General features: G+C 34.4%; 2 protein-coding genes and 1 long non-coding RNA gene across 4 annotated transcripts in view; 2 read left to right on the forward strand and 1 right to left on the reverse strand.

Annotated features, from left to right (window-relative positions):
• The window catches only part of LOC121726441 (RNA helicase aquarius), a 63905-nt gene that overhangs the window by 12003 nt on the left and 32154 nt on the right, over positions 1-19748 (forward strand). The gene's annotated exons all lie outside the window — the stretch shown is intronic.
• LOC121726447 lies at positions 1914-11870 on the forward strand. The gene is made up of 4 exons (XR_006035535.1): positions 1914-2064; positions 4519-4525; positions 7289-7291; positions 11860-11870. It is a non-coding gene; the product is annotated as an uncharacterized LOC121726447 (long non-coding RNA).
• Positions 3042-12543, reverse strand: LOC121726443 (probable G-protein coupled receptor Mth-like 3). Its single transcript, XM_042113822.1, has 9 exons — positions 12362-12543; positions 6814-7040; positions 6176-6364; positions 5616-5731; positions 5387-5465; positions 4662-4825; positions 4300-4444; positions 4000-4092; positions 3042-3642 (listed from the first exon to the last, which is right to left on the reverse strand). Exons 1-9 carry the CDS (start codon positions 12380-12382, stop codon positions 3435-3437), a joined length of 1242 nt encoding a protein of 413 aa, XP_041969756.1. The 5' UTR covers positions 12383-12543; the 3' UTR covers positions 3042-3434.

Genomic DNA, 19748 nt, shown 5'->3' on the forward strand with positions numbered 1-19748 from the left:
TAGAGAAGGGAAGGGAAGGGAATAGGGGAGGGTAGGGAAGGGAATAGGGTAGGGGATTGGGCCTCCGGTAAACTCACTCACTCGGCGAAACACAGCGCTTGTTTCACGCCGGTTTTCTGTGAGAACGTGGTATTTCTCCGGTCGAGCCGGCTCATTCGTGCCAAAGCATGGCTCTCCCACGTGTAAGAACTTTACAGCCTGGAGACACACAGACAGACAGACGGACAGACATCGATGTCTTAGTATTATTATGGTCCCGTTTTTACCCTTTGGGTACGGAACTACCTCAGTATGATGATATTTTTTTTAGTATAAAGTATGATGATTATTTTAAATGTTAATTTTCTTTAATTTTTATTAAAAAAGTTATAATTCGTAAATTCGAATGTAAGACCAAGTAATTACCCCGACATATTATTATCTTTACCTGAGAACAAAAAAATTGCGTTCCAAATTTAAACGAGTCACAATAAACGACAGTAGCATTTGTATTAATCAAACTTGGAAATAACCCACGACCCGAGTCAAGAGCCAGTAATTAAAGATGGAGGCGAGTATTAAATCAATATTATACCAAAATAAAATTGCCATATATAACAGTTTAATTCTTAATTCACACGAAAATCACCGTCAGCTGAATGTATGTGGGTGAAAAGGTCGTCAGTTCATCTACCAAAGTGACTACGCGACGCGCTCAGATATTACATTGAAAGCGCAGCATAGTTATTAGTTGTGTCGCTAGCTGACGGGTTTTCCACCATCATATTAACGACTGACGGTGGTCTTTATTATTTAAAAGGTATCAGCATTCACCTGTATACATTTTGTACGGTATGAAATGACTTTATATTTCAACTTTTTTAACATAGTTCAGTAACGCGACTGACGTTTAATCCCCCATCTGCGAAACGGCTGACGGTGCTTTTTTGGCTAGGCATGACCTCAATAATCATCCCTAAAATTTTCATTCGGTATAAAATCACTTTTCGCAATTATTTTTTTTACAACTTTGAAATACTCTCAGTTAACATTCCACCACGGGTGCGGCGACTGACGCTGAATATATTGATTGATAAATATTAAGCTACCGCTGGACAAAAATTTGGTCGGTATGAAATGACTTAGCAAAAAATAGCACGACCTCCCCTACTATAAGTAAAAGCCAAAGCAGTCAAGTCGGTCGATTCAGTAAAGCGGTAGACGCTTATGAGGGCGACTAACCCCAAAAATCGAACATCGTCCTTCTCTCTTCACACTCACGCACGCCCGTCTTTCATATGCCAGGTGAAAAAGAACGACGCGGATTCATCGCCAAATTAGTTTTTTCTCAATAACTCGATAAATATGCAACATTTTAAAAATCCGCTAGGTCGATCTCTCAATGATAGAATTTTATACAATGTGTTAAAATATTAACTTAGTTCAATGCATGGTTATGGCAATAAATGAAAAATTCGTGAAAATTAGATGCATCTTTGTGATTTTTATCTATCGAGAAAATTTTAAGATATCGTGTTTTTGCTCAGATCGAAGTCTCGGAAATATAGTGTAGTATCTAATTTTAGAAAATGAAACAATTCGGGGCTTATTTTCAAGTATAAAAATGGACTATAAAATCACATCAATCGACATTTTAGGGTTAGTCGCCCCCTTAACTGAAACTTTCGACGGAGTTTTGGAGGGAACACTAGAAGATAAAATAAACGACAAAGGTCTAAATTTTTGGTTTTTCGCCAATAACTAAAAACTATGCGCTGTAGCAAAAAATGTTCTATGATGAAATTAAAGCTTATTAAATTCTCTATACATTAGATTCTTACGGTTTCTCCAAATTCTCATCCGTTTTCGAACTACACGCTCAGGAAAAGTGAAAATTAAAAAAAGCTTTATTTTTAAATATTCCTTTCTATTTCTGTTTGCATAATAGCTGTATAGCTTCTATGCTTCGTTCGGTGAGTGAGAGGGCCTCACTCACCGAACCCTACATCCCTGACCCTTCAAGAGTGAGGGTGGAAAAATGAAGGTAATATCTTGACGCCAAGAACAATAGACGACTTACCACTAGTAAGTTACGCTGGTAAGTTACTAGCGTCTGAGCCTTTACTAAGAACAATATTTGGTCGCTGCAAACAGAATTAGAAAGAAATACCTACATATTTAAAATGAAGCATTTTTTAATTTTCACTTTTCCTGAGCGTGTAGTTCGAAAACGGATGAGAATTTGGAAAAACTGTATAGAATCTAATTTATAGAGAATTTAATTAGCTTTAATTTTATCATAGAATACTTTTTGCTACAACGCATCGTTTTTTAGTTATTGGCGAAGAACCCAAAAATTTAGACCTTTGTCGCCCCCCCTCCGGCTCCTAGACCTCAGGACTTTTAGTATGTTTTGTCCTTAACTACCCTAAATAAGTTCCTGCAGAAATTGCTAAGGTCCCGCTCACGCATTCTACAACTACTTTGTTGACTGAGCTATATTATGTGATTAATGATTATCAAGCATACAATATCACAAGGTATTATGAAATATTTACCTGTAAATCGATAAAAAATTAAAATCAAAACCTGCTTACTAGCTGATAAGTCGTCTATAAGTGTAATACAAGTTTAAGAAAACGCTTTAGTAAATAAAATTGAAGCTTGAAATTACTTAAAACATGTAATTTGCTTAAATTTTTACATGCACTATTTATTATTGTACTTACTCATTTATTACATTAATTACAAATATGACTTCTCTAGTGTTTATAAATGTCACTTTATAAAGTAGAATAGCCTCTTGAATTATTTTCTTTTTATAAAAGAAAAGAATAACATTTCAAAAGAAACAATAGGTGTACAAATTCTATGGTCTTAGTTTAAATTACAAAAATATTTATAGTGCTTAAAGATTAATATGGCACTTCGTTATTCAATAAAATCCTAGTACATAATAGACAATAGTATAATACCATTAACTACTGGCTAAATTAATTAAAAATAAGTTCTTTTACATAAAATATTCAATAACTATTTTAATTTCTAATAAAGTAACATAATTATTTGAATAATTTGGCACCATTAGAACACTTTTGACTCACTTAGTAAGTATAACAATAATTATGTTCCTATACTTTAATATACATCGTGTTTCTTATAAAATAAACAGTGATGAGATTCTGGTAAAAATATTATTTTCGTTTTGTACATAATATAAAACATAATATTTTACACTTTTGAGCCAGCGGTTGCGGCGCGGTGTTGCCAATTAGAGAATATTTTCTCTAATTTTTTATCACATAACTTTTTTATTCTTATTAAATATAAAATTTGTTGTAGCTATAGCTACAATTTTTTAAAGTTATCGTATTTACACCACCAATTTCTCAATATTTCAACGAAAATTGTATTAGTAACCGCTTACTCAAAAATACCTTAAAACTAACTAGGGACTAGTTGAGCCGGATTTCCGTGGTGTCGTCGGCCAGGATCTCCTGGTCGTCGGAGTCGTCGTGTGGACTCAGCTTGTCGGCTATGGGGCGGGTGACGAATAGACAACAGTTCTCCTCGGCGAGTCCTCGCATAGCACGCTTCCTTAGCAGCACTAATATCACGAATATCACGACCCCTTGTAGACAGTTGAACGTGTCCATTATTTTCCTGGAAAGGTGTTACCCGTATTTCAAATTTAAATTCAAATAAATTCATTTAAAACTATGAAGTTACGAGTAGGTAGACTGTATTCGCTGGTAAAGTTGTGGTAGGTTCTATCGTACCCGCAACTCTGCCTTAAGCGATGAGTGGAGCACCATGGGGTTTTAGTGGGTAGACTACAGGAGTCCTACATACCCCGGCCGATATCCCCAATTTGCCGGGGACGAGTAAAGCATTTAACCATGTTAAAAAAGAAAAAGGTAGACTGTGTTAGTTTTATACTTATATTTATAATACGTCGAATAATTTGGCTGCTTTCGAAAATCGACCAAAAAGTTAGTAATAATTAAAATAAGTATTTACCAAATAATGTGTTGACCACCATGAGCGAAGCTGGCAATCTCAAACGTCCAGGAGATACCCATAACTAAGAATAGTTTCAGCGAGGTCAGGAACCTTAAAAAATAAAACATTTTATTTCAATTAATTTTTAAATCGTGTATTCTATTTTTAATTAAGATACTGCAACAACTTGCAACAACAAAATATTATTCTTAATTATTTTAGGACTTTCACAGTTACTTCGCAAAAATCTGTGTTATTCAACCTTTTTCGTTGCGCGACCCTATATATTTTTTAACAATTCAATAGAAAAAAACTTACTTTTGTTTAAGAATGTTTAACGTATTCACTTCATATTTCTTGGACTGCTTCCACAGTTGTAGCGAGGAGAACACGAACAGGGCTATGTTGGAGGCTATCAACACGGCTACGGGACCGTAGAAGTAAATCCATGTTTCAGCAGCTCCTGAAAATAACGTAAAAAAGTGAAAGTTGATTTCTAAAGAAATAGAAAACAAAAAAGGGTCAAACCAGGTTTAGGCCATAGGTTTGAAAAATTACGGGGGCTTAAAAAAGGGATAAATATGAAATAGGGGGATCTTTTATAGTCATGATTGTAATGCACACACTATATTATGTATTGAGTTAAATCTAGTACAGCTGTAAATGATTGAATAGTTTACCTGAAAACCAGCAAGCAGCGCTGCCGATTCCCGGCTTGTAGTGCTCGCCTTCCACAAAGTTGGTGATTAGTGTTACGGCGAGGAAAAAGATGGATCCTCCCCACGCGTAGCAGCTGTACAGCAGGAACTGTTTTTTCTCTGTCTTCTTCAGATAAGTCGAGTCCCTAAAAGTTATACATATAGCCATAGTTTGTACTTGCTTTGCGAGCGTGAACGTGATTCTTATCATAAAATATAATGATATAGATCAGGGGTCACCAATTAGTTTCGCTCGGGGTCCATATTAAGAAATGAAACGACCTCCGCGGTCCGCACATCAAAAAAAATTAAACTAAGGTAATTACGGAATTTACAAAAGTATTTATGTATTTACTTTATCAATAAGAAAAGTGTCAGTTTTTGATCTTATTATCTCTCTGAAATTTGGAGTAAAATATTGGTGCAAGCTATTGACATTAAATCCTAGAGATGTTCATCAGTACCTAAGTCGAGACCGAAATTTATATACTTCGAAAATGCTGGGTCCGCACACAATGGGTCGGCGCGGCGCGGGCGGCGCGGCGGTCCGGATGCGGACCGTCCGCGGATTGGTGACCCCTGATATAGATAGATATATCTGGTTCTGTCAACGAAAGTTCTCAGACTCAAGAGTTAAAACCATACTTTATGTTAAGTATTCTTATAATGAAAAGGAAGTAACAAACGTATAAAATAACAAAACTTACTGCACAGTTCTATAGACGTTGATACTGATTACGTTCATCCAAAAGAATGTTGCCATCATCCAGAAGTATATAAAGAATCCTGGAAAGCATACGAATGCTTAATCAATTGAGAGTAATTATTATTATTCGAAGGTGCCTTTGCTGGTTGATAGACTTATGTCAATTGTACCGAGCATATTTTATTTAGGGTACTTACTTAATCAAGATTCATAAATAATATTTTGTGTACCTGTAACTGTGCAAAGTTCATTGATAAATCCAGGATTAAGTTGTAGAAGGCCAAGGAAGAAGAACCCCAGAGCCATGCACACGCACAGACTCATGTAGCACCAGCCTTGCAGGTCCCTAAAAGATAAGATCATAGTAATATTGATAGAACCATCAGGTTCTATTATTCTAAAAAATGTTTCCCCAAACTTTTTTCATAATGACCCCTCAGTTTAAAAAGAATTAAAGAATACTTTGTAATATAATGGTAATTCTAATCTTAACAACGTGTTAAGTTATCATTATTATTAATTACACACGGAAACTAAGGACTTGTAAAGATTCTATTTCTTGCGGTTTTCTATAAAACCACTATCTAATTATTGAATTAACTACGTAAGTATATAATATTATAATTTATATTATTTGCTCGCAATAATGGTGTCTATCAACTTGTCTATCAACTTTCTCGATTTGCTCAATTTTGTAGGCTCTATCCCTAAAAGTTTTTTTTAAGGCGAAGATCGTTCATCGTTCGTCTTTCAGATATAACTAATTTTGTATAAAAGTTGCTGAACGTACCTCAACTGCGGTAAATACATATAAACGCCAAAGGTTAAGATGAAGAAAATAACGGAGACGAGAGCCATGACCCCTCCGGTCTCGATATCGTTGCTTTCCCGCGCAACCTTCTCGAAGCACACCAGAGCAACCTTGGTGGTGCCCAGACTGGGGTTGGAGAAGTTACGGTACATGTCGCCCAGACAGTAACTGGAAATAAACGGGATTATTTGTATTAAAAGATAATGTGTTATCGGTGCTGTTTACAACAAAATGGTTACTTTTGAACTTGATTTGCTTTAATGCTTTAATTAAGTATAATTAAGTTTATGTGTTGTTTTAAACGGCAAACATATCGTGTCAAATGTCACCTTTACTTGTCTTCCCAAGTCCAATCTAACTTGATTGTACTTAACTATAGGTGTCTAAACACACCATGCCGAAGATACGCGGCCGAAGTTCGGCATGATTACGTCAGCAATGCGCTACTCATAAGTACAATATAACGCGACGTAATTTCGGCATGGTGTGTCATCGGTAATTTAAAATACATTGCAGCCGCGTTTTTTCGGCCTAGTGTGTTTAGACACTAAGAAGCGAACCCGCGATTTTAATTAACGCGAACCATGTAATAGAAGTGGAAATGGTACGATACTCACAGTTTGGGGTCTTCCACGAAAACATATTTGGGCGTGTCGAGGGTCGAGACCTTGTACCCCGTGAGCACGACGTCCCTCAATACCAGGAGGCCATCGGTGCAGTTGAGGTTGACCTTGACACCGTCGTCGCAGTATCCTCGAATCTTGATGAGCTCGCCACCCGGACAGCACGGAATGTTGTCGGACAACGCCACGCCGCAGCTCAGTACCAACACCAACAACGCCCTCTGAAATACACGTGTATTGCACTTGAAATAGGTTATCGTGATTACAAATGCAGAAATCAAGTTCCTACATGAAAAATGAGTCTTTCTGTAACATGTTTTGAATACTGCAAAACTAAAGAGATTTTCGATTTTAATACTAGTGGTGATGTCCAAGACCTCTTTATCTAGTATTTGAAGACAATTACGTTTTACTCCGTAATAATAATAACTTTTCTAAGATCTATGTGCATTTCAGCGTCAATTATAAGCTGGTCTGGAGTTAAATGCAAACAGTATACTTGACCATCATCGTTAGGCGAATTAATTTACCTGTACAATTAAGGTGTTCTACATACGATAAGTGGTCTTTATGACATTGGTGTGGGATAAAAATGGGTCAACTCAATCAGCAATCAATAACGGGTGTTACGTGATACCTAATACGCTACTTCCAGACACTATAATATTATATGCTCCTACTTAGCACTAGACTTCTTGGCTTTGTCTTGAAACCTCTTGGCCCTACCTAAAAGATGACAGGTGCCATTGATGAACCTTAATTGAACCCTTTTGCACGAATCAAAATATTGACTAAATTTATTGTATTTAGTAAGCTTATTCCTTCCCGTTCCTCTAACTTATTTTTAAAGCCCAGTTCCTTACTTCATCCCTTTACATGGTGACTTTGAAAAAATATTTCAGATGTCCACCTACATACATCTACCAGTCTATAAACTAGTTTCCGTCCTGGATCTCCCATCCCATTCTATCCCATTCTATCCCTTTTTGTCCCTCAGTGTTGCTGTGCATATATTTGGTGAAATTTGCTAATATTCCAATGGCATCGATTGCCATTTTTTGACTCCAGGGGCGCTGTTTCAATGCCAAGCAAATTATTATTATATACTTAGGTAACGAAATGTCACAAGAAATGACAATAACAGCTAGTGTTTTAAAATATTGAGGACATAATTATTAGTTAATGTTATCGATTGACCTTCTGGTCGTTTGTGTTAACAGCTCTGTAATCCGCATGTTTGATGTCAACTCATGTCAACCATTCTGCGTATCGCGTGAAAACATCTGTTACACGGAACCGTTGATAAATATTTATCTAATGATTATTGTCTATCTATTGTCCACTCAAACTGAATAGCCAGTATGATTTGAGAAGCAACGTATTTTCCTTTCGTCACCCAATTCGTCACCTTGTGGTCACCGTACACGCATATTATAATAAATCATGCGTTGTATGCGTGTAAAACATAGGATTATAATAATATGAAATAAATAAATAGAAATAGTCAATACAGAAATCTTTCGGAAATTCAATATCTATGAAGGATATGAGTGTGTCAGTGACGTGTGTTATAATACGTACAATTAGTGTTTGTTACGCACATCCTTTACCACAGTGTTTTACAACCTTTGAATCGCGACCCCCTTGCGTTCGAGTACCTCGCGCGAGAACCTACCCGCCATACGTGGGTATCTGCTGAGCCCGATAGATAGTAAAACCGGCCAAGTGCGAGTTGGACTCGCCCATGAAGGGTTCCGCAGCAACAATAAGGTTTATTTTTATGAAATTAAAATGTTTTAAGTTTTTGATTTATTTTTATGTTTCAGTTTATTTAATGAAAGTTAATTTAAGGTTTACCATTTATGACGTATAAAAAAAACTACTAGCTAGATCTCGTTCAAACCAATTTTCGTTGGTAGTTTTTATAGTAATGTACTATCAGAGAAGTTGATTCCTATGCAAATCGGGGACCTAAGTAGTTTGGTTGCGTTACATCAAACCCAGCTGACAGATCACAATTAACATTGAATTGACATATTCGACCAAATAACGTTGGTCTGTCAATTGCATAGGAATCAACTTCCTCGATGGTACATCATATATTTTTTTTAGACTTATCATGTCCCTACTTTAGAAGTTAGAGAGGGGGGGGGGGGGGGGGCCCAAATTTTACCACTTTGAAAGAGTCTCTCTCGCAAACTATTCAGATTAGAAAAAAAATATATTTGAAACTTCAATATGATTTTTGAAGACCTATCCATAAATACCCCACACGCATAGGTTAGATGAAAAAAAATATTTGTTGGTTTAAGGTTTACCATTTATGACGTATAAAAAAATACTGGCTAGATTTCGTTCAAACCATTTTTCGTTGGTAGTTTTTATAGTAATGTTCCGTTTTTTGCCATTTGGCTACGGAACCCTAAAATGCCAACCAAAACTCGGTGGCAGTCCACTCTTCACACGGTACGGAGTACAGACCGCGGGATAGCGCGAGCTAGAGTCTAGACTCTAGACTGACTCCGCCGAAGTACCGAAATCGAGACGCCTACACTATGTCGAAAAAACTTCGTAAGTAAAAAATACGCGTGATTTCCCTTATTTTTTAGCAACATCTTTGCTTTAAAAATACTTACTAATTAATCATTGTGATAAACAAGCAGGGGATAGTAGCAAAATATTTGTATATCGATTGACGATTCTAAAGGGGTCGACTCGTAAAAGTTTGAGAAGCACTGCTTTACCACAACGCGTTAGTCTACAGCCTACGCTCTTATATTGTTTACTATTATTGTAACTGATAACATAATAATTGTTATTCACTTCCTTTCTCTATTTACAACTAGGTATCTACGTTCTACAGTTTGTATGTGCAAAGATAATAATATATTTTTTAATCCTCATGGTATAGTAATAATAATTATACTTACTTAAAATTAAAAAAAGACGTGAGTATGTTAGAAAAATTTAAATAAATGACAAAGGAAACATTTGTGATGTACACAGTTGATGGTTATTGGTTGTGACTTGTGTGTATGTTGTACAGAGTACTGTACAGTTGCAGTGTACAGTACTAAGTTTGTTCGCGGCATCGAACATAATATTGTGATCATAATAGAAGATTAATAACCGTAATATATTTTGACTGACACAATTTTCACATTTGGTTAGCAGTAATTAAATATAATCAACAATTATTCACGGTCGTACCAAAACAACACTGCACAAACTATGTATGGGCAAATATTATATTATGGGCAATCGAAGCCAGCAATAAATGATAAATATATTTACAGTTAGCTGCAGCATTTTGGCGAAATTTGATTTTTTTATATAAAAATACAAAACACAACATTGCATTTGCCACCATACTGGGTATGTGTTCAAAGGGTCGCGGTTATTTGCGTCTCACTCGGTTGGGTGAATGACTCTCGGTGCTCGTATAGTTCCACCGCCCCGCGCCCTATCAGCACCCTCAATAACTTCTTATCAGTAACTCAAATATATTTCATTCATTCAAACAATACTTTCTATAGCTATTAATACTTTTTAGAGCTGGTAAAATTATAACAAAGTAATCGGTAGAAAACTTTATAAATCCCTAAGATTTTGAAGTAAGTAATTAAATATTACTTAATACTTACCTGTGGTATTCGGCATATTATATTATGACTGCACCCATTTTATCGTCAACTGATGGAACTACCTCTTGTCGACAAGACCACAAGAGTTTTTATGCTCTGAATTTATTAGACAAGGATCTTACATTATCATTCCGTATATGTAAAAGTTTTAAATTTTTTGAAATTGAGTATTGAGAAGGCACCAAATAATGATTAGTACTCCCGCGACCCACAAGAAGCATATAAATTATTATTGTCATGGCACAATATACCTTGTACAATGTTTATGCTGAGTCATGAGTGCATCTTTATAATATTATTCCATAGGCACATTGTATTGCACCTGAAGTGTTTGCCGGAGAATTAAGTATTCATATTGCAGAATATACCACATCCTTTTAACGCAACAGTGCGTTCAATATTCTGATTTCTGCGTTATTGGAAACGCCTGCATAAGTGGTCTAACTGGTCTGCTGACGTCGTCGCGTCGCAGCTTGCAGCTTATCAGTACAGTCAATACTCATGTTGGCCATGTGTTCCTGATTATAATAAGTTTGTCGTTTGTACAACAATACACAGGGCCCATTATAAAATTAGTGATCATGTAAAGATATGTTTGAGACAATTATTTTATGTTTGTACAGTGTACTAGATGTTCATAGCTAAGGTTATTAACCTTATATATTGTAAGTTAAAAATCTAAATCTTTTCAATCTAAAGTCACATTTCAAAACAGTTTCAAATTAATTTTTTTCTTTCCTTTGGGAGGAATAACAATTTTTGATATATTTTTAAAATTATTGGTTTAACAATTTAAAAAGTTTTGGTTCTGATTTTTCATCTTCTTCAATCGTACATAAACAAATGGCACAATCCTAGAGATCTTTGACTACAGGAACATCTACTTGACCTATACGATTCTTTCTTGGAAATGGTAATGTTGAGGCGATGATAATGTTGTGTTAAGTAAACAACATCATGTCTAAATCTAAAACTAATCAGTTCGCACTTCATATGACACTTCATAAACATTTATTTACAGAGAGTACATTTTAATGTGTTGATAACGAAAACACAAGTAGTTCAACTTTAACAGCTGAAGTGTATCGAACCACTTATCAGCTAATAATAATATGCCATCGTTATGAAACTATTATTGCAATAAACGTAATATTATCAAGCAATAATAATATACTGCACTTTGAATTTTACAAACATCGTGTTACTGACACGGTGACACTAAAGTTTACAAGGAACGTCTTGTGCTGGTGTTTTGGAGGATAATTAGAAGGGGAAAATGTTACAGAGATTGCCAAAAAAAAATAGCCTAGTTCGATATTAGTATTTTGTTGTGACTTATGTTGTATAGGCACCCTAAGTTTTGTTTGAAATAAAATGGTAATGGTTAGTGGAAAAGGCCATTAACTCTCCTACAGTGAAAGAAAGAAAATTATTTCACCAGTTAAGACAAATATTTTTTTTGTAACATTTTCGACACCCCAGGGTACCGCGGTGCACACTTTGAAAGCCCCTGCGCGAACAAAGTTTAACTCGCAGAAATTATGGAGAAAAGTGCGATGTATAATAAAATAATATTTATTAACCTTATAACTAACGTCTTTGTTCTAATTGCAAGTTTATGCTAAAAATATTAACTTTTTGACCTACCCTACTTTAATGATCGAAAATTTCTAAAAAATTATATACAAAATTATTCTCTTTGACTCGATTGTTATTGTTTCTTGATGAACTGTTCTCAACTATGAAACAGTTATTTTGTGTTTTACGGAGAAACGTTTGTTTTTTGTCGATTAAAATATTTTGCTTAAGTACCACCCAAGGTCAAACGAATGCTAATAAATGTACCTAAGTTTATTTACTTTAAAACCGGCGCTTAATTATGGTAAAGGTTATCTTACCTTCATAATTATTATTTCCATGATCGAACAAACTGTATCTCGCGGTGCGGTCCGTGTCGTGTACCCCTCTCGAGTCTCGGTTTATCAGTTATGATTATGACAGTTGACTGTTGAGGCGATAATGACATTCGTAATTTTTCGTAATATTAATCGATTCTAGACCGATGTCACTCGTTTCAATATCTACTATCGAGTGAGCGCGTACGACACGGAACAGTGTTGCCAACTCCTTATTTCGTTTCCGCTAAACTCGTGACTTTAATTTGCTAGAAATAAGATGAGGGGGTCAGAAATCGGACAGTAGTGAATTAGGCAGTCAGTAAACGCTCTAGAAAAACATTACCTTTGTAATATCCTAAACAAAATCATGAACATTTCCTTGTTCTGTTTGTAATTTTCATCGTTCGTCGGTATAATATTTTGAAATAAAAAATATTATAAAGATGTAGGTAAGTACCTACCTAATATTTAAAAATTAACATAGGTGCTTATTTTATTAATAAATATTTATAAGGGTTCTAAATATAAACATAAAATACACACAAGTCACAACTCATAACTCATTAACACACATTAACAGATTTAAATAAATACTTAAATTACAAAAAATTACAAAGGGGTATATTTTGTATCTAATGAAATATCTAAAAAAGCTATCAGGAGTTTTTGAAGATAGTAAATGAAGATTGATAGCTTATTTTATGGTCTTTAATGAAGCATGAAAAACTATTCTGGACTTTTTGTTTAAGAAAAATCATTGATTATTAAGAGATATAAAAAGTTGTATACCAATAATTAATCTTATTTGGTTTTATAAAACTGAAAATTTAATTCGAATGAGACAAAATCATATTTATGGCTAAAAGTCTAATTATTTATAAATTATAATTAATCCTAATCGATGTAGAAGATGAACAGAAAATAGCTTAACAAGAATCTTATCTAAAGAACATTTTACTATGTAAAGGAATAGAAATGTACATTTCTATTCCTTACGGCGTAAACCACAAAGCTAGCAACACTGGTTGATAGCTCACATGCAATATCGAGTAAACAAGTTCTAGGTGCCGGTTTCTATTTATTAACTAGGCTTTCGTTGATTTTGACAAGGTTTTAGCTAACGCACAGCTTTCATCGCGGGCTTTGAGCGCGGCGACCGATTCAAGAAATTCCGTAACGAAAATCGAAAATAAACCATAAGGTTAATATACCTAGCGGAATAGAGAAACATAGGCCTGAGCAAGCGAGATGTCACTATCAGTAACACTGCGTGGTAAAAAGAGACGTGTGATACATGACAGCAGCACTTTTTTTTTGACGTCCATTCATGTTCAATCATGCTTGTGTAAGTGTATACGTACACATATTTTTCACACAGACGAAAATCAATTTCAGTTTCGTTTGACAGTTCGAGATTGTTGCTCTATTCCGCTAGGTATATTAACTTTATGAAATAAACACACTCAATTTTATATCATTGTCATAAATGTCACCTGGATGTTTTCAAAATACATAAAGCCCGTCACAGACTTAGCTATAATATATATTAATATACCGTACTATAATATATATTATAGCTTAGCTACCACACACTGAGAAATATATATTTTGCCTTCATTTTATTGATGGTCGTCCTAGTGTTCGCACGTATTTTGTAATAAAGGGTTTTCTTATTTCAAAATACTAACAGTAATTATGAATTCAACAAGTACATTGTTAATAGACTTATTAGACAGTTCTTCCGCAGAAGACGATTCCGCAGCTGCTTTCGATATGTTAGTTGCCCGGTCAGGCACAAAAACTAGATCTAATCACATATAAGAAATAAACAAACTCGTGGCGAATTTAATTTGTATCGTGAGTTATCCTCAAAAAAATGCCTCCTGCTCCTCCTGTTCTTGTCTCACAAATCCACAAAGCAGGGGAAACATTGGGGACTGATCTCCTTTTTTTATAGTTGCAACATGTTTTCAAAAGACTTCGGGCTCAGGATCAGTCTTTTAAACGTTTCGGTTCAGGATCAGGTATCGCTTGGTGATGTCACGGAAATATATATTATAGCTGAGTGTGCAGTCACGCGAAAATATAGAAAATATATAGTAATATGCCTAGCCATAAATATATTAATATATATTATAGCTAAGTCTGTGACGGGCTCAATGTCTGTTAGATCCATATTACTAATATAAATGCAAAAGTGACAAGTATGTCTGTCTGTCTGTCTGTTATAACCTCTTCAAGCCCAAACCCCTGAACCGATTTTGCTAAAATTTGGTATGGAGATACTTTGAGTCCCGGGAAAGGACATTGGATAGGTACTTTTTATCCTTGAAAAATGTACGGTTCTCGCGTGATAAACGAATTTTGGCGCAAAGGAGTTGCGAGCGTCATCCAGTTGAGAATATTAATTTAGGAGTTAAATAAAACAACTGACTGATACTACGAATAATAACAACTAAGGCTGGGTTGCACAAACTTACTTTAGCTATAACTGTAACTTGAACTATAACTACAATGCAAAATGTCAAATCTTTGGTTAAAGTCAAAAATAGACGCCATATTTAACCATAACCTTGAACTCGACAACGCTTTGAAGTTTGAAAAAAGGAACTAACGCTGTCATCATACATAAACGCCATTTTTGACAGTTCTCCTTTACCACGTTCATTTCAAGCCTTGTCGGACCAGCTGTCATCTGTCAAATTCTGTGGTCAAAGTTAAAGTTAGCCTTAACTATTACCATAACTTTAACTTTAACCACGCCTCTGGTGCAACCCACCCTTAGGAAGAGTAACTGTGTCAAAAAAATTGTCCACGAGTCTACAAAATGTGACCCGAATACATGCATACATTATGCATGTATTCGGTACACATTTTGTGTAAGTAGCTATATGTATAAAGAAGCGATAATGATTGTCAACGGCTTTATTTCGTAAAGAATGTTAGTGTTTCGTTGCTATTGCCATATTTTAGTGTGCGAAAAGGAACCAAATTCATAACGGTTTAAATATGGGAGCTACGTTTCCTTAGTTTTTATTATTCGTAGCTGATATAGTTTCGGAGGTTTTTGACAGCCGTTTATCTATTACACTATCGCTCGGTTGTCTGGAAAAAACCAATTTTGTAATTTTTTATACTTACTTACTTTTTTGTTGTTGTTATGTCTTTTGTTTTTTTTTTTGTCTCTTTTATGTATTTTCTTTTGTTATTATTATTATTATTATCGCTTTTGATTAGCTAACGTCAAAAAAATATCGAATTATCATTTAACACGATGCGTTAGTGAAAAGGTAAACTGTCAAAACCCCTCAGAAACCGGACATGATGACTTAAAAATTAAAAATATAAGAGCCATAATCATGATTAATTTTATGAAACTGTCTAACATTACAGACTACATTACAGGGCCCGTTGTTTGATCGCTAGCTAAGGTTACTTAGTTAAAAACTGTTAGATAAACTAGTTAAAAATGACAAAATGTTGTTTTCAATCGATAGTTAAGCTAATTACTGCATTTAAAGTTTTTGACAGATTTTTAAATAAAATGACCACGCTCGGACTGGCGGATAATATTATCTAGTCGAGTTGAAATATTTTACTGCCCAAAAAGAGTGCTTTTATAAAAAATCGGCCAAGTGCGAGTCGGACTCGCGCACGAAGGGTTCCGTACTGTTATTGAGCGAAAGTTGGCAAAAAATTGTGTTTTTGTATATTTTAATCCACTAAATTTTTTTAATTTACGTTAATCATTAAATGTTATCTATACTAATATTATAAAGCGGAAGAGTTAGTTAGTTTGTTTGTTTGAACGCGATAATCTCAGGAACTACAGGTCCGATTTAAAAAATTCTTTCAATGTTAGATAGCCCAGTTATTGAGGAAGGCTATAGGCTATATTTTATCACGCTCAGACTAATAGGAACGAAGAAATAGAGAAAAATGTGGAAAAAACGGGGAAAATTATTTGACAGGGCTTATTTGAACGCGCTAATCACAGGAACTACTGGTCCGATTAGAAAAAATATTTCAGTGTTAGATAGCCCAGTTATCGAGAAAGGCTATAAGCTATATTATATCACGCTAAAAGACTAATAGGACTAATAGGAGCGAATAAATAAAGTAAAATGTGAAAAAAACGGGGGAGATTATTTGAAAGGGCTTATCTCACGAACTACTAGAGCATTTTTTCTGTTATTTGGATCAGATAAGAAGTAGACCACGTGAAGGATCATACCCTTTTTTTGTGGACCGATTTTTCTGTGAAATATCTAATTTACGCGGGCGAATGCACGCGGAACGTCTAGTATTTTATATTATCTCTGGATGTTCCTGCAATTTAAAACAAACAATCACTGTATCAAAATTGTAACTTTAGCAATAGTCCAGTTAGGACACAACGCTATTGTATTGTAAAGGGACGTTCATAATATTATTATGATTTATATGACTTAAGTATTTAAACGCCTAAAAAATATAGCATGCAATTATTTTGTAGGCAAGAATTGCGTGATTATTTTGTGCCTAATAAGGCCTATACTGAAGTCTAAAACGTAGTCAAATCGGGTATTGTTATGATTATGAAAGAAGGGTGATTTTTTAAATTGAATCCTTACATTTCGTTTTATAAACTGAAAACTAAAACTTGAGTTCAAATGAGACAAAATTCATTGCATTTAAATGTTTAATAGTCAAAAAATAATAATTTATCATAAGAGTAATTTTAATAATTAACTACATAATATTATTATTCATAATAGTAGGTACATTATTCATTATTGTCTCTATTAGCGGTATGACTTATGAGGCCCCATGTTCTTTGCAATATGAAGTATTTTTTTCTTGCTGTATGACTTACCGGAAAATCTCTCTTGAAGCTCTTCGTAGTTACTTTAATAAGGTACACACTGTACTCGGTGAAACGAGGCGTTAGCGGTCATTGACCTTTTCAGTCTAGGCGCTAAATGAAAAATGCTCGCACTGTATTTAGAATATTTATGAATAAAATTGACCTCTTATTAATAAATATTTTAAATACAGTGTATTAAGAATACAGAGTATTAAGACACAGATCATTGCAGATTCATCGGAAAACCCCTGGTAGTTGGTAACTCTTAGAATGATAATCTCTTTTTATGTTCGAACTTCATATTCAGTTCACATCGAGTATGCAAAATACGATATCGCCTTCCGCGACTAGGAACACCTGACACTTCATTGTCAATCGCGGTTTTTATAAAAAATGACAAGTTTTTTGACAGAGAGTCAATGACCGCTACCGCCTCGTTTACAGAAATTTTGTGTAAATAATCGGCCAAGTGCGAGTTGGACTCGCGCACGAAGGGTTAATAATAAAATTAAATAAAAGTGAAAGGGGGCTTTCATACAAAAAACACATTTTTTTGTCTACTTTCGCTCTATACCGGTACGAAACTTTGTAGTTAATTATTGTAATTAGGCCAACATGTTATAGTCTGGGTTCTTTTTTTAGGGTTCCGTACCCAAAGGGTAAAAACGGGACCCTATTACTAAGACTTCGTTGTCCGTCTGTCCGTCCGTCTGTCTGTCGCCAGGCTGTAACTCAAGAACCGCTATAGCTACACATGACACATCTGAAATTTTCAGAGATTGTGTATATATCTATTGCCGCTATAGCAAAAAATACTAAAAAGAAAATAATATTGATATTTAAGGGGGGCTCCCTTACAAGAAACGTGATTTTTTTTGGCCTTTTTAGCTCGTAATCAATAATGGTAACAGCTAGGCACTTAAAATTTTAACAACAAACTTAATTATATTGTTTACTTTAATAATTAAGCACTAAATTAAATTAATATAAACCACAACATTCATTTTCACAATAAAACTGTTGCACAGAAATCTTAATTAACATAATAAATATTATAAAAATTACATAGTAATGGAAGAAACGCTTTAATAATATTATTATACTTACCAGTAAATTATATTAAACCTACTACTAAACAAAATCATATTGTTAATAAAAAATTAAAAAATATTTTGGCTGCTCAGTAACTACCTTAAATGGGATATTATTAAATGCACATCAGAATATTTTTTCAGCGCACTACCTTAATTCCGCTAATTAACTGAATGCATACCAGAAAAACTAATGCTGATCAAAAATAAACAATTGATTAACTGAACATGTCCTTCAAAAAAAACTTAAACATCATACAAAACGAGACGACCTTTATAACCAAATTCACACCAAAAATATGGTTCATACATCTAATATATTATTTGTAAAACTTAATTTTTTATTGTTTATCAAAAATACTAACTTGCACTCTAAATTGGACAATCTTACAACGGAATTTCTAAAAACGATATCGAAAGGTGCACCACAATAAAATCAATTTCTATTATCAAAACAAGTCTACAAATTGACAAATCGTGCAACTAAAATATTTTTAACCTAACTTTATTTTCTTTTTGTTTCTCTGTTTCACTTCAGTGTAATGTGTGTAATAATAGTGTGTGTAATGTGTGTAATAATAAGCAGTAATTAATTGTGTGTAATAGAAATGTTGGCCCAATACGACTTGATTGGGTTAGGTTAGATGGCTACGCCTTAGCCATCGTGGTTATTTTTTTGTGAACCACCCAGAAGTAAGAAACCCGCGTAGCGGGGCTCCGTCGACTCATAATTGAAGCCAGTTGTTTTTTTCTTTTTTTCTTTAGTAGCTTGTCAACCCCTAGAGTGCAATTCCTAAGCTGGATGCTTAATTATTTTGCAACATATCGGTAAGGAACCCTTTGTGCGCGAATCCGACTCGGTGTTTGCCGATTGTTTATTATTATTGTTTATAAACTGAGTTACCATTCACTATGCCAAAGTTTAGTCCATGTTAAATTAGCACTTGATGATTTTTATGTGTTCTTAATTATATGAACATAACAGATTAAATTGGGTTTTATCTAGAATAAATGATGTTCCTAAAAGCAATTTAGGTGATGGTTTTCCTTTAAAAAGTTGTAGTATGTTTGTTGAACTAAGGAATTGTTAGATATACTATTTTAATAATAGTTATTCGTTCAGAAAAACAGTTTTGGAAATAATTTTAAATAGTCAGCTTAATTCGCATTATTTAGGGTGCATAATTAGTGTGCAAGTCAGTATTTTTGGTGAAACTTTCAAATATTTTGATCGAGAAAAGGGAATATACAGATATTGATTTAAATACATGCCCTTTAAATTACCTAATTATAGTCTGGCGAATGATTGTAGAGCTTAAAACAAGACAAAAAACAGTATTTTTCATTTTATAAAATATTTTATGGTTCGCCCGCCCCTTGCGTTCAATTTCGTTACTGTCCACTGATATTTGTCAGACTTGAACTTCGTCAAAACTCAAAAGTCAGCCTT

Source organism: Aricia agestis, chromosome 4 (genome assembly GCF_905147365.1).
Source record: "Aricia agestis chromosome 4, ilAriAges1.1, whole genome shotgun sequence".
Taxonomy (NCBI): Eukaryota; Metazoa; Arthropoda; class Insecta; order Lepidoptera; family Lycaenidae; genus Aricia; species Aricia agestis.

What these genes read in the sequence shown, in the direction of transcription:
- LOC121726443 (XM_042113822.1), bottom strand. Translation starts at nt 12,382, where the DNA reads ATGGAAATAATAATTATGAAG. An exon ending in TGGAAATAATAATTATGAAG is followed by an intron (nt 7,041 to 12,361) that starts GTAAGATAACCT and finishes CGTGTATTTCAG; the next exon opens with AGGGCGTTGTTGGTGTTGGT. An exon ending in TGAACTTTGCACAGTTACAG is followed by an intron (nt 5,466 to 5,615) that starts GTACACAAAATA and finishes TATGCTTTCCAG; the next exon opens with GATTCTTTATATACTTCTGG.